At 48.4% G+C, this 14,767-nt stretch overlaps 1 protein-coding gene across 8 annotated transcripts in view; it reads left to right on the forward strand.

The window, feature by feature from the left end:
• Positions 1 to 431: 431 nt before the first annotated feature.
• ZNF496 (zinc finger protein 496) overlaps positions 432 to 14,767 on the forward strand; it is a 33,821-nt gene continuing 19,485 nt past the window's right edge. The window contains exons 1-7 of one of the 8 annotated variants that reach the window (XM_054481710.2): positions 652 to 867; positions 1,076 to 1,218; positions 1,442 to 1,619; positions 2,242 to 2,357; positions 2,707 to 3,133; positions 3,458 to 3,641; positions 8,853 to 8,929. In XM_054481710.2, coding sequence (XP_054337685.1) covers positions 2,744 to 3,133; positions 3,458 to 3,641; positions 8,853 to 8,929 — 651 coding nt within the window. In that variant the 5' untranslated portion in view covers positions 652 to 867; positions 1,076 to 1,218; positions 1,442 to 1,619; positions 2,242 to 2,357; positions 2,707 to 2,743. Of the gene's footprint in view, positions 510 to 651; positions 868 to 1,075; positions 1,219 to 1,441; positions 1,620 to 2,098; positions 2,358 to 2,706; positions 3,134 to 3,457; positions 3,642 to 8,852; positions 8,930 to 14,767 lie in introns of those variants that run through there. The other 7 variants (XM_063664777.1, XM_054481690.2, XM_054481740.2 and 4 more) reach the window with 7 other exon arrangements.

Below are 14,767 nucleotides of genomic sequence, written 5' to 3' on the forward strand. Positions count from 1 at the left end.
GTCGCAGGGGAGTCTGAAATGAGGCGGCCGACGGCGCGCGGGGCCTCCTCTCCGCTCCATCCCGCACCCCCAATTCCAGCTTCCATCCCCAGCCGCGACTCCCGGTCGGCCGTTCCAGGCGTCCACTGGCGCGCGTGTCCTGGGGGCGCCAGAGAAGGAGAACAGCGGAGAAAAGAGCCCTGGGCCGACCTTCGGGACCGGCGGGCCCGTGGGGAGGCCCGGGCGCGGCGACGTGGCTGACCCACAAAGCCCCCGGCCCGGCGGCCAGGCCCAGGCGCGCGCGGAGCGGGGCGGGCCGGGGGTGTCGGATGTCACCCCCAGCGCACACCTCGGCCGCGGGGCGGGGGAGCGAACCACTGAGATGCGGAGACCTCCCCGGTCCTAGAGCGGAGCAGGAAGTGTCCCAGGGGAGGGAGCCGGAGGGCTCCGGCCTTTCCTTTCCTCGGCGTCCGGCGGGCTCCCGCGGCGGCCAGGCCTGCGCCGCCCGCCACCAGGGACGCGCCGCGGCGGTGAGTGCACCCCGGCTCCCGCGGCCGGCCCCGCCCCGCCTTCCTCGGCCCGCGCCCGGCCTCCGCGGCGCCGCCTCCCGGCCCAGAGCCCAGCGCTCAGGAAGGTGCGGGCGGGGGAGAAAGCAACACCATTGTTTTTCAGGCGCCTCCATTTGCCCCCGAGCCGAGCCGTGGCTTTCCGGATGATCGGGAGACGCGGTCTGGACGGGCCGGGAAAGGAGCCGGGCGCCTGCGGAGACCCCGCCTCAGCGAGTACGCCCGGCCGGGCGGGCTGGGAGGATGAGGACGGCTGCCCTGGACTTCCGCCGCCACAGGAGGGCTTTCGGCCGGACGCCGGGAGGGAGCTCCAGGCTGTGAGGTGAGGAGCCCGGAGCCGGCGAGACGGGAGATGCGCGTGTGAGGGAGACCGAGGGCGCGGAGGGCGGGCTCCCCCTTCCCTGGCCCACAGCGACCTTCTCCTTCCCTTTCTGCCGATCCAGCTCCGTCCCTCCTCCGCGAAAGGCTGGGAGCTCGCTCCGCCCCTGCGGGGCCCTCCTCCGCCTCACTCACGTTAGTTCATTCATCAGGCATCTCCTCCGAGCCTCCGACGCGCCAGGTGCCGCCGTGACAAAGACGGACGCGGCCGTCTGGTTGGAGACGATCCGAGTGGCAGCCCGGGTGGGCGCCGGTGCTCCGGGGGGGCGGACCTGAGTAGTCCTGGGCGCTGCAGGTGTGTGATGGGCGCCGCAGGGGGGCCGCCGAGCAGGGCGGGTGGGGCCCACCCCGGGCTCCAGATGCCGGAGCCGCCCTGGAAGGGAATCCGGTGGTGGGGAGCGCTGTAATGCGTCCAGCCCGACGCCTCCACGGCCCCCATATGCGTTTCTGTGTATGTTGTTACTTTGGAAAGCAAAGAGAGCAGTGGGTGTTTCTGGAACCACTCCGTTTTTTCGTAGCTTTTCTGGCATCACTTGTCTTTCTGTGAAATGGGAGTGAGGCCCGAGTCCCCCTTCCCACCTTGTGAGCTGTTGGAGGTTAAGACGCGGCCACGCTGGACAACCTCGTGCAGATGGGGGAGTGGCAGGCACTGCCGGTCCTAAGGATCACAGAGACTTGATGGCAGAGAAGGGGACTGTGAGTGTCCCCATGTGCCCTTTCACGGGCCCAGTGTTCTAAAGTGGGAATCATGAACACCAGCCAGGTATACTGGTTGCTGGTCTCTTTTGCCACCCTAGTTGTGGCAGAAGTGTCGGCTAGTTGTCTGCACACCAGCGGGGAGGTGTAAGGACCCCTGAGTCCCACCTTGGGGGTGTGGCAGCTGCAGTGTCCAGGGGTTCTTTGAGGGCTAAGCTGTGCAGTGACGGACCCACTCTTCTGTCCTGGCCGAGGAAGGGCTTTGGTGGGTGTGCCATAGCCTTGGATGTGGTTTGAAGAGGGCAAGGATAGAAAATAGGGTGGAGGCGAGGTTGAAGGTCAGGGCAGAGTTGGCAGAAGGCTCATAGGAAACCATTGATACTTGCAAATGCAGTGTTATTTGTCCCTGGTAGACTGCATGTAGCTGTCTCATGTGATGTTCCCTGTCTCTGGCTGTTTTCCCTTGCCTCCCATTGCAGACTCTGCTGGGCAAAGCTGATTCTGGCTGGGTTGTCCATCTAGCACGCAGCACCATCAGCCCTCTGCCACCAGAAGGGTGGATTTTCCATTCCTGGATGTGCTTGAAGGCTCATCCGATGCATGTCTGTCGTTGTCGTTCCAGCACCATTTGTAAAGGTCTTAAGAACAAGAACAGGGACTTCGGCTCCAGAGCTTCAAGATAGTGGCCTGCTTGGCCTGCCCATCTCGGGTCTCTCCAGGAGGACCCAGCCACTCAAGGTACCAGAGCGTCTTGATTACATCTGCATGTGGCGCTGTTGGTTTCCTGGGAGGCTCAAAACAGCAGTGTCACGTTGAAATGCCACCACTTTCTCCCAGATTTCCTGTCTTGTTCATCCAGTCACCCACTTACGGGAATCCACACGTAATGGTACTGGTGAGGGGAGGACATCTTTCTGTCTGTTTCATCCTGTGTGTAAAGACCAGCCACACCAACACTCCCTACCTTTCCCAGGGCTTCTCCAAAGGGCTGGTCTCTGAGGGCATTGACAGTTTCCTTGTCACTGTCCCCCAGAAATGACCACAGGAGACCAGAACACTGAAGCCAGTGATTTCTGTTTGGAAATAGGGTCGTCTTCTGCTGCTGACCCCCATCAAATCCCATCATGCCCACAGCCCTGTGCCCCCGAGTCTTGGCTCCGAAGGAAAGTGAGGAGCCCAGGAAAATGAGGAGCCCACCTGGAGAGAACCCTAGCCCCCAGGGGGAGCTTCCCAGCCCTGAGTCCTCTCGGCGCCTCTTCCGCCGTTTCCGCTACCAGGAGGCGGCGGGCCCCCGGGAGGCCCTGCAGCGCCTCTGGGACCTGTGCCGGGGCTGGCTGCGGCCTGAGAGGCACACCAAGGAGCAGATTCTGGAGCTGCTGGTGCTGGAGCAGTTCCTGGCCATCCTGCCCCGGGAGATCCAGAGCTGGGTGCGGGCGCAGGAGCCTGAGAGCGGAGAGCAGGCTGTGGCCGCGGTGGAGGCACTGGAACGGGAGCCCGGGAGACCCTGGCAGTGGGTGAGTAGAAGGGGTGGGGCTGGGACGGGTAGAGATCTGGTACTTAGAAACACTTTGGCGGGGCCATGCGTGCGCTGGCTGGGGAATGAGGAATTCCATCCAGAGCCATGTACTTTGGTTAGGCCCAGACTAGAGTTTCCTAAGAAAGCCAGTTTTACTCTCTGAAGGCTCTAATTTGGGCATGATAGTGTCGTGCCCATTTATAGCCCAGTCCAGGGCCTAAGTTGAGCCTTTGATGGTCAGCTGTGGAGTGGATGGTCACCAGGCCCAGGGAGAGATGGGACCTCTTCACCTAGCCCTGAAAAGCTGTCTCTGGGATTGCAGCTCAAGCACTGTGAAGACCCTGTGGTGATTGATGATGGGGACAGTCCTCTGGACCAGGAGCAGGAGCAGCTGCCGGTAGAGCCCCACAGCGACCTTGCAAAGAGCCAGGATGCCCAGCCCATAGCCCAGGCACAGTGCCTGGGGCTCCCAAGCAGACCACCAAGCCAGCTCAGCGGGGACCCAGGTATGCAGCCCAGGGGAGTGTAGCGGGGTGATTTGGGGGAGCGCACACCCCGTACTGTGCACTGGGTGCGGTTTTTGTTAAGCTGATGGCTTTTACATCAGCAGTTTTCTCCTGTCCCCGAGGAGCTATGAGCTGTTGTCAGGGTCTGAGTCTCTTCCTAGAGCAATTAAATGAGAACCTCATCAGGATGTTTGTCCTCTTCATGGTTCTAGATCCTCTCAGAGCTAACTCTTCTGTAGGTGGGTGTCATTGAGGTGGTGCCCTCTCACCTCTTTGAGGATGCATCTCTGCGGGATTTGTCAGTTTGATGACAGCTAGGGACTGCCAGTGTACAGCTAGGGCCTGCTGCATGACTGGAGCATGGCCATTTCTTGTCTCTTGGAACCTCTGTTTCCTTGGCTACCTCCTGTTTACAGGAGCATTGTGATGCTGCAAAGAGATATAGAAATATTTTGGAGGACACAGGGTAGTATCTAGTGTGTGTGGGGCCAGAACATCAGCTAGGCATAGTTTGAGTATGTATATGAAGTACATGGTAGCTACAGGAAAGTAGTTTTTTCGTCAGGTAAACTTAGATTTGAATCTTCTGGGTATGACCTGGGGCATGCTTCTAAACTCTGAAAGCCTCAGTTTCTTCCTCTGTCCAGCAGAGATAGTAATTACCTTTTTTGGGGTTTTTGGACAATTAAATGAGATACTACCTATAAATGATTGAGCACAAGGCCTGAGGTGCCCAAAACTTTAAGTACATATCATGGGAAACCAGCGCCCTTGGGTTGAAGGAAGTCTGGCACGTGGGTTCCTCTGGGTGGACTTGCCATGGTGCTTTATAGGTACAGTGGAAAGAGAGTGTCTGGGGGTCCAAGGGGACTTTCTTATGACTCTGGGTGGACTTGCAACAGTGCTCTACAGGTACAATGGAAAGAGAGTGTCTAGGGGGCCAGGGGAGACTCTTATGACTTGTAGAAGTTGTGTTTGGCGTTATGGTAAGCTTTTCAGTAATAAAACCAAAATGCCTATTAAATTTCTGTGTGTAGAAAAACTATAGTGACTTCTGTACCAATCACATAAACTCTTCAGCCTTTTCTTGCTTATAAGTCGAGATTAGTGTGTTGTTGGCTGCCATAACAAAGTACCACAGACTGGATGGCTTATGTAACAGAAATGTATTCTCTCACAGTTCAGGAGGCTGGAAGTCTGAAGTCAAAGTATCAGCAGCCTTGGGTTCTTCTGAAGCCTCTCTCCTTGGCCTGTAGACGTGCCTAATGTTAACACTAAGAGAAGTTTGCAGATAGACATTTAGAAGGAGCTGGGGCTGGGCATGGTGGCTCACACCTGTAATCCCAACACTCTGGGAGGCTGAGGCGGGCGGATCACCTGAAGTCAGAAGTTTGAGACCAGCCTGGCCAAGATGGTGAAACCCCATCTGTACTAAAAATACAAAATTAGTTGTGTGTGGTGGTGGGTGTCTATAATTCCAGCGTTTCAGGAGGCTGAGGCAGGAGAATCGCTTGAACCTGGGAGGCGGAGATTGCAGTGAGCTGAGATCACGCCATTGCATTCCAGCCTGGGTAAAAACAGTAAAACTCCATCTCAAAACAAAAAAAAAAAAAAAACAGAAGGAGCTAGGAGGGGAAGTCTCTTATGCCACTGGCTCTCTTTGGGACCCGTGAAAACCTATGAATATCCGGCCCTGAAAGCTGACAACAAGCTTTGTACCAGGACTCTTGATGACAGGCGGTTTTCTTTCAGGGAAAGGAAGAGGAAGATGTTTACACTAAGAGAAGTTTGCAGAGCAGGTGTAACAGACACCTTCTCTCTCTGGGTCTCTTTACATGGTCTTTCCTTTGTGTGTGTCTGTGTCTTAATCTCCTCTTCTTATAAGTACACCAGTCCTATTGGATTAGGGCCCACCCATATGACCTGATTTTATCTTAATGACCTCTTTAAAGACCCTATCCCCAAATACTCAGTCGCATTCTGAGGTACCTAAGGGTTAGGGCTTCAACATGGGAATTTGAGAGGGGCGTAACTTAGCCTGTAATAACAGGCATAAGGGAAGCAGCCAGTCGCCCACATAATGCACGTGCAAGTAGCCTGGGTTATGCAGGAAGTGGGGGGCTGTGAGAGGCCTTGTAGTGGGGTCTGGGAAGGTGTGCAGGTGGAGGGGAAGAAGTTTCAGGAACTACAGCAGGCTGTGCAGTTGCTTCTTGATAAAGTTCTGAGATAAGCCAGCAACCACAGATGGGCTTTAGGAAAACAGGGCCAGCTCTCCCATTTCCATGAGCAATAATCAATAGGCAAAGTAGGTATGATGAGAGTTAGCAATCAGGAAAACCTTAACTATTAGGACAATTAATCATTGGAATGCACTACCTGTCAGAGCTGTATAGTTCCTCATCTTGAAGATCTTCCCCAAAAGCTAGATTTTGTGTAGGGTCTGCAACTCTCCGAAGTGATTCTCGAGAGGGTCCATGTGTTCATTTATCGCGGCCAAAGGTAGGGTGGGACTAGATAGTCATATATATATATATATATATATATGACTACATATTCGTGTATATATATATATATATATATGTGAATATTTGGGATAACTACATATCCCAGAAGGTGGCAGGTGTGAGGAAGCAGAACTAAAATACCACCTCCTAGCCAGGCATGGTGGCTCATGCCTATAGTTCCAGCTACTCAGGGGGCTGAAGCAGGAGGATCGCTTGAGGCCAGGAGTTTGAGACCAGCCTGGGCAACATAGCGAGAACCCACCTCTAAAAGATAAAACTCCCCCCTGGGAGATGTCGGTCAAAGAGTACAAAGTTTCCATTAGTTAAGATGAGTAAATTCTGGAGATCTATGGTACAGCATGGTGATGTTGATTAAAAATAAGGCATCTTATACTTGAAAATTGCTAAGAAAGTAAATAAGAAATGTTCTCATCACAAAAATATATGAGGTGTAGATTTGTTAATTAGCTTAATTTAATCATTTCACAATGTATAGTTATATTATACAGTTTTTGTACACAAAATACATACAATTTTGGTCAATTATACCTTAATAAAACTGGGAGGTAAAAGTAAGTTAAATAAAGATGAAGATAGAAACTTAAAATAGAACATACACACGGAAAAATGCCACCTCCTCAAATCTACGCCCATCCAGCCTGAGCTTCCCTTCAGACACAGTGAAGAGGCTGCCTTCCACTGAGACCCCTAGAATGGCACTGCCATCTGTGTGGGCTCCTGGCCCCATCCTTTGTTCCATATAGCCACTCCTGCAGCTGCTGTTTCCTGCAGGCTTTGTATCCCAGGTCTGAAAGGCCAGGGACACTGGCCTCTGGGGTTTGATTTGATAATGACTTAACATGTGACCTGGGGTTAACCGGTAGACTATAGCACAGCTCTCCAAGTTTTAACCTGAGAAAGGAGTACCTTTTGAAACACAGAGCTCATTTTTACATGGCTGCACTGTTGGCAGGGGATGTGGCTGATGGCAGAAGCCTGAACAAGGGGTAGTTTCCAATTCCAGGAGAGAAGAGTGGCAGAGTCCCTGGTAGCCCAAAATAAGGCTGGTGAGATGGTCCCAAAGCCACACTTTACATTTTGTATGAGGGTCTTTAGGACACTGTGTCAGATCCTCTTTCAGGAGTACCTACAGTGGTAACAGTTTTTTGTTTAATTTCTGTTTTCAAATTGACAAAAAATTGTATGTATTTACGGTGTATAGTGTGATGTTTTGATATCTGTACACATTGTGAAATGATTAAACCAAGCTACTTAGCTGGGCATGGTGGCACACCTGTAGTCCCAGCTACTCAGGAGGCTGAGGTGGGAGGATCCCTTGAGCTCAGGAGTTCTGTTCCAGCCTAGGCAACATAGTGAGACCAGTCTCTTAAAAAAAAAAAAAAAAGTCAAGCTAATTAATATAATGCATTACCTCATATACCTATCCTTTTTCTGTGTGTGGTGAAAATACTTCAGATCTACCCTCTTAGCAATTTTCAAGTACACAGTACGTTGTTACTGCCTATAGTCACCATGTTGTGCAATAGGACTCCTGAGCTTACTCCTCTCATGTCACTGAAATTTTGTACACTTTGACCAATGTCTCCCCTGTCCCCTCATTCCCTAGCCTCTGGTAACCAGCGTTCTGATCTCTGCTTCTATGAGTTCAGCTTTTTTGGAGTCCACGTTTAAGTGAGAACATGGAGTGTTTCTCTTTTTGTGTCTGGCTTATTGCTCGTAGCATGTCTTTCAGGTTCATCCATGTCATCACAAATGACAGGATTTTCCTTCTTTTTTTATGGAGTTCCACAGTAATTCTGATTGCCAACAGCCCTTACCTTTTTTTTTTTTCCCATTTGCGACAGAGCCATGTTCTGTCACCCAGGCTGGAGTGCAGTGGTGCAGCTGTGGCTCACTGCAGCCTCCATCTCTCAGGCCCAAGCAATCCTTCTATTTCAGCTTCCCAGTTTTTTTATTTTTAGTAGAGATGAGGTCTCGCTATGTTGCTGAGACTGGTCTTGAACTCCTGAGCTTAAGCAATCCTCCCACTTTGGCTTCCCAAGGAGCTAGGATTACAGGCATGGGCCACCACATGCAGACCCTAAGAGTCCTTATAGATTCCTCAACTCTACGGCTTTTTCTTTTTCTTCTTCTTTTTTTTTTTTTTTTCTTTTTCTTTTCAAGAAACAAATACTCTGTGTTGTCCATGCTGGTCTGGAACTCCTGGGCTCAAGTGATTCTCCCACCTCAGTCCCCAGAATAAGAATAGCTGAGATTACAGGCATGTACCACCACACACGGCTGAACTCCATAGAGTTTTAACCTTTAGTTTCCCATAGTTTGGATAACAATGCTGAGGTCCGGGAACCTACCTGAGGTGAAAGAGTTCATTTAATTGACCGTGCCATCATGAACCCAGGCACTCTCTGTTACAGCCCCCCTTGTTATATCTGGAAACAAAGTTGCAGCAATCTTTGTGGTTTACAGAGTGCTTTTCATGTGCATCATTTTGTAATCCTCATTTTACAGTTAAGAACAGAGACTGGGGTTTTATGAAAAGCATCATGAAACAGTTCCCTGTTGGTGCCTCTCTTGTAATTTTCTTTGCTACCAAAATGGAAATGAAGAGCCGCGGGAAGCTCAGAAGGTATCAGCACCAGGCCTGGCCCTGGCCCACTTTAGGACACCGTTTTCTGATCTCTTTCAGTTCTGCAAGATGCTTTCCTTCTTCAGGAAGAGAATGTGCGGGACACACAGCAGGTGACCACCCTTCAGCTACCCCCGGTGAGTGGTTTCTACAGGAGTCCTTGAAAATCCTGTGTTTGCCTCTGTAGGCTACAGGGCAGCTTTCCTAGGACCCCAGCCAGCTTTCTGACTGCCACACAGGATGTTCAGTCCCAGCCCAGAAAAGCTAAAATAGGCAGAGCGTGAGCTTAAGAGACGCGCCATTTCTCCTCCTGCCCTATGGTCCCCGCCGCCCACTGGGTTGACTGTCATCAGGCCACCTTCAGGAAGCTTTGTGCAGACGATGGCAGGAAACAAAGGCCCGTGAGTCCCCATTGATGGGCCTCCCAGCATGCCTAAGTTCCCCTCTTGTGAAAAAGGAGATCTCTCTGCTCTTTTATTTTACAGAGAATTTTTCAATTTAATAATCATCGCAGCAATGGTTATATTTTAGAAATGTTAGGAAGTGGAGGGAAGAAAGCACAGATAATTTCAGTCCTGTCACAGATCTACGTGGTGAGTCATTCCAGAATTTCCTCGAATGTTCTCGTTCATGTTTTTGTATAAGACTTGCTTACTCGGGCGCTCTGAGGAGTCAGTCAGGGCTGGGGGCTGGTCCAGCAGGTGATCTCACTCGCCTCTCTCTAGCCCAGTTGCTGTCTTTGGCCATGTTTTCTGGCCATATCTCCTTCACTTTGCCTCCTAACACTTTCCACTGGCTGGCACGAGATTTAGTTATGACAGCATCATCCCTTCCCATGGGAACAGGATGTGTGGCTCCTGCTTTTGTTTAGTTGCTCCTTACCCAACAGAAAACTGTGAAAAACAGTTGACACTCTATTATCATGTCTCAGCAGAATGTCGGAAGCTGAGCAGTTTGCTTTCTGCACAGTTCATTTGACATGACTTTATTTTATTTTTATTTTTAGAGACAGGGTCTTGCCTTGTCACCCAGGCTTCAATGCAGTGGCACAGTCGTAGCTCACTGCAGCCTCAAACTCCTAAGCTCAAGCCATCCTCCCACCTCGGTCTCCTGAGCAGCTGGGACTACAGGTGCATGCCACTACACCCAGCTAAGTTTTGTATTTCCTTGTAGAGACAGGGTCTCACCATGTTGCCCAGGCTGGTCTCGAACTCCTGACCTCAAGTGATTCTCCTGTCTCAGCCTCCCAAAGTGCTGGGATTATAGGCGTAAGCCACTGCCCAGCCAACATGACTTTAAACTTGGAGAAGGGAGGGCTAGGGATGGGAAGGAGTTAGCCAAGTTACCCAGTTAGGGGGCATCTCCATAACTTGCTTTTGCCCCACCAAAAATGTGGCACACGCCCGTTTACCCTGATGCTCAACACATACATGTCAGCATCTGCTGTGTACTGTGACCATTCCCAAACACAAAGGAGGTAAAACCAGTATTTCTTATTAAAATTTGGACCTTTAACCAGTGTAACACATAAGGGGATGCTGTTAATTCAGTACCTAATGAGGTTTGGTCTTCATCTTTCAATTCCTGCAGTCCCTAGTAAATGCCATAGCAAGTACAGTACAGAGATTTTGATAAGTCAGTACTGTTTTATTACTCTGATAGTTTCTTCCCAGTGTAATAAAAGTCACCATCATGAAGATCTTGTTTATAAGTGTTTTTTAATTTCTGTTTTTAATTGTGGTAATATACACATAGCATAAAATTTTCCATCTTTAAGTATGCAGTTCAGTGGTGTTAAGTATATTTACATTGTTGTACACCCAATCTATAGAACTTTTTCGTCTTCCCAAACTGAAATTGTTTATATATTAAATAATAACTCCCCATTTACCCTTTCCCTTAGCCCCTGGCAACCTCCATTCTACTTTTAGTACCTATTAATTTGACTATAAATACCTCATATAATTGGAATTATGCACTATTTGCCTTTTTGTGACTGGTTTATTTCATTCAGCATAATGTCCTCAAGGTTCGTCTATGTTGTAGCATGTGTCAGAATTCCCTTCCGTGTTTTTTTTTCCCCTGAGATGGAGTCTTGCTCTGTTGCCCAGGCTGGAGTGCAGTGGCTCGATCTCGGCTCATTGCAACCTCTGCATCCCGGGTTCAAGCAATTCTCTTGCCTCAGCCTCCCGAGTAGCTGGGATTACAGGCACCCGCAACCACGCTTGGCTAATTTTTGTATTCTTAGTAGAGATGGGGTTTCACCATGTTAGTCAGGCTCTTGAACTCGAACTCTTGACCTCGTGATCCACCCGCCTCGGCCTCCCAAAGTGCTGGGATTACAGGCGTGAGCCACCGCGCCCGGCCATGAATTCCCTTCCTTTTTAAGGTTGAATAATACTCCCATGTGTGTATATATCACATTGTTTTTGTTTGTTTTTTTTTGTTTTCCCATGTATATTTTTTGTTTTTTGTTTTTTTGCTGTAAAATGTCCCGGTTCTGCCATAACTTATAAACATGATTTATACCGAGGAGATGGGAAAGTGGACGGGGCAGGGTGGACTGACCAGGGATGGGGAAGCTCCTCTCGCTGCCCCCTCGGGGCGGGCCCAGGCCCTTTGGAGGATGGGGACGCCAGGATACTCCTCCCTGAGGCTGTCTGGCCGCCTCTGCCCCGGTGCTCAGAATCCTGCGTGCCCCTCAATTCCGGAATCCCTCCCGGGACCCCAGGCCCACTGGGCACGCTGCCCCTGCTGCTCAGAATCCCAAAGCGCCATTCAGTTCCAGAATCCCCTCCTCAGCTGCTGGGGGTGGCGGGTCCCTCCTTTCCGATGTCCCCCCAACCCCCGAGGGGGGAGGGAAGGGAGGGGGGCTCAGGTCTCCCCTCTGTGGCAGGGGGAGGTGGAGGTGGAGGTGGAATCGGAAGGGCGTGGAAGGCGGGGGCCAGGAGGGCTCGGCCAATGGTGAGGCCAAAGCCACACATTGTTTATCCATTCATCTGTCGATGGACATTTGCATTGCTTCCACATTTTGGCTTTTGTGAATAATGCTGCTACGAACATGGTACACGTGAAGTTTTGTTTTTCTTTTTAAATTAACCTTCTTATTTTTACGTAATTGTAGATTCACATGCCATTGTAAGAAATAACACAGAGATCCTGTGAACTTTTTAAACACTCAATGGTAAAATATAGAGTAAAAATCTATATTCTATAAATATAGTACAATGTCACACCCAGGGTATTGACATTGATACATGCAAGATACAGAACAGGTGCTTCATCAGAAGGATACCTCCTGTTACCTAATGTCCACATTCATTTCTTTCCTACCCTCATCCTCTCTTCAACCTCTGGCAACCACTGATCTGTTTTTCAGCTCTGTAATGTCATTTCATTTCAAGAATGTTATATAAATGGATTCATATAGTATGTAACCTTTGGGGATTGGCTGTTTTCATTCAGCGTAATTCTGTGGAGCTTCATTCAGGTTGTTGCGTGTGTTACTAGTCCATTGCTTTTCATTGCTGAGTAGTATTCCATCACATGGAAGTCCAGCAGTTCGTTTAACCATTCACTGGTTGAGGAACATCCGGGTTGTTTGGGGGTCATTATTATATAAAGCTGCTATAAATATTTGTGTGCAGGTTTTTATGTACACATCATTCTTCATTTCTCTGGGATAAATGCCCAGGTATGCAATCGTTGGTAAGTACAAAAGTTGGTAAGTTTTGTAAGAAAGCACTCTTATCTGATGTTAATATAGCTTTTTTCTTTCTTTTGATTAATAATTGCGTAATATATTTATTCCATCCTTTTACAGTCAACCTGCTTATATTATTATATTTGAAGTGAGTTACTTTTAGATAGTATATATTTGTTGTTTTATTTTGTTTGAGGCAGAGTCTCACTCTGTCACCCAGGCTGGAGTGCAGTGGTGCGATCTCAGCTCACTGCAACCCCCATCTCCTGGGTTCAAGCAATTCTCTTGCCTCAGCCTCCCCAGTAGCTGAGACTACAGGTGTGCACCACCAGGCCCGGCTCATTTTTGTATTTTTAGTAGAGACAGGGTTTCACCATGTTGGCCAGTCTGGTCTTGAACTTCTGACCTCACGTGATCCACCTGCTTCATCCTCCAAAAGTGCTGGGATTACTGGTGTGAGCCACTGCACCCGGCCTAGATAGTATATATTTGGATAATGTTTTCTAATCTACTCTGCCAGTTACTGTGTTTTGATTGATGTATGTAGACCATTTGTATTTAATGTCATTACTGACATGTTAGGGCTTAAGTCTGTCTTTCTATTTTTCTGGCTCTGTTTTTGTTTATCTGTTTCCTTTTTCCTATTTTTCTGTGCGTTACTTGAACATGTAGAATTCCATTTCGATTTACCTAGTGTGGTGTTGAGTGTATGTATATTTTTGTATAGCTTTTTTAGTGGTTATTCTAAGTATTACATCATATATACATAACTTATCTAGTGAGTATCATTTTATCAGTTTGAGTGAAGTGTAGAAGCTTATTTCCTCTGTTCGGGCACCGTGGCTCACGCCTACAATCCCAGCACTTTGAGAGGCCAGGTGGGAGGAGTGCTTGAGCCCAGGAGTTTGAGACCAGCCTGGGCAACATAGCAAGACCTTGTCTCTACAAATAAGAATTCTAAAGAAATTAGCTGGGAATGGTGGTGTGCTCCTATAGTGCCAGCTACTTGGGAAGCTGAGGCAGAAGGATTGCTTGAGCCCAGGGGGTTGAGGCTGCATAGTGAGCTGTGATTGCATCACTGCACTCCAGCCTGGGTGACAGAGTGAGACCCCATCAGAAAAAAAAAGAAAAAGAAAGAAATATAATATACCTCCTTTTACATACCCTCATCCTTCTTCCCCTATTGTAATGCAGTTGTGTTAAATATTTCCTCTACATACATTTAGAACCGCATCATAGAGTGTTGTAATTTGTGCTTCAACTGTCAAACATTATTCAGAAAACTCAAAAGGAAAAAGAAAACCTATTTATTACCCATATTTTGGCTTACTGTTTTCTTTCTTCTTATGTTCCAAGGTTCCTTCTTTTTGTTTAGAGTATTTCTTTAGCCATTCTTTTAAGATAGATCTGCTGGTGATAGACTTACATATTTTTTCCTCATCTTAGTAGGTCTTCATTTCCCCATCATTCCTGAAGGATGTTTTCACCAGATGAAAGATTCACAGTTGACAGTTTTCTTTCAGCACTTGAAAAATATTATGTTATTTCCTTCTGGCCTCCATGGCTTTTGATGAGAAATCTGCTGTCATTCAAAAATTTTTTCCCTATAAGGAAGGTATTGTTTTACTCTGGCTGCCTTTAAGATTTTTTTCTTCTTTTGCCTTCAGTTTTCAGAAGTTAAATTATGCTGTGTCTTGTTGTGGATTTCTTTAGATTAACCTGTTTAGAGTTTGCTCAGCTTCTTGAATTTCTAGGTTTATTGTCTCTTTCCAAGCTTGGGAATTCTTGAGCTAGATTTTTCTAGTACTTTTTTAGTCCCTCTCTCTTTCTCCTCTCCAGAGTGCTAAGGATACAGGTTTTAGATCTCTTGTTAGAAACTGTGTAATTTATAAAGGTACCTGAGACTCTGTTCATTTTTTTTCAGCCTGTATTCTCTTTGTTGTTCAGATTGAATAACTTTATTTTTCCGTCTTCAAGTTGACTGAGTCTTCTGTCCCCTCCTCAGCTGAGCCTATTCACTGAGCTTCGTATTTCACATTGTGGTTTGTACTGTTCACATTTCCAGTTAGTTATTTTCTGTATCTTCTGTTTCTTTGCTGAGACTTTCTTTGTCTTTACAGACACTTTCTATTTTTTCTTTTGTTTGGAGTATGCTTATAATTGTTCATTGAAGCATTTTATGACGGCTTCTTTGTCAGATAGTTCTAACATATCTGTCACCTGAGGGTTGGCATCTATTGATGGTTATCTTTTTTCATTCAGTTTCAGATCT

The sequence above is a fragment of the Pongo pygmaeus genome, chromosome 1, assembly GCF_028885625.2.
Source record: "Pongo pygmaeus isolate AG05252 chromosome 1, NHGRI_mPonPyg2-v2.0_pri, whole genome shotgun sequence".
NCBI lineage: Eukaryota > Metazoa > Chordata > Mammalia > Primates > Hominidae > Pongo > Pongo pygmaeus.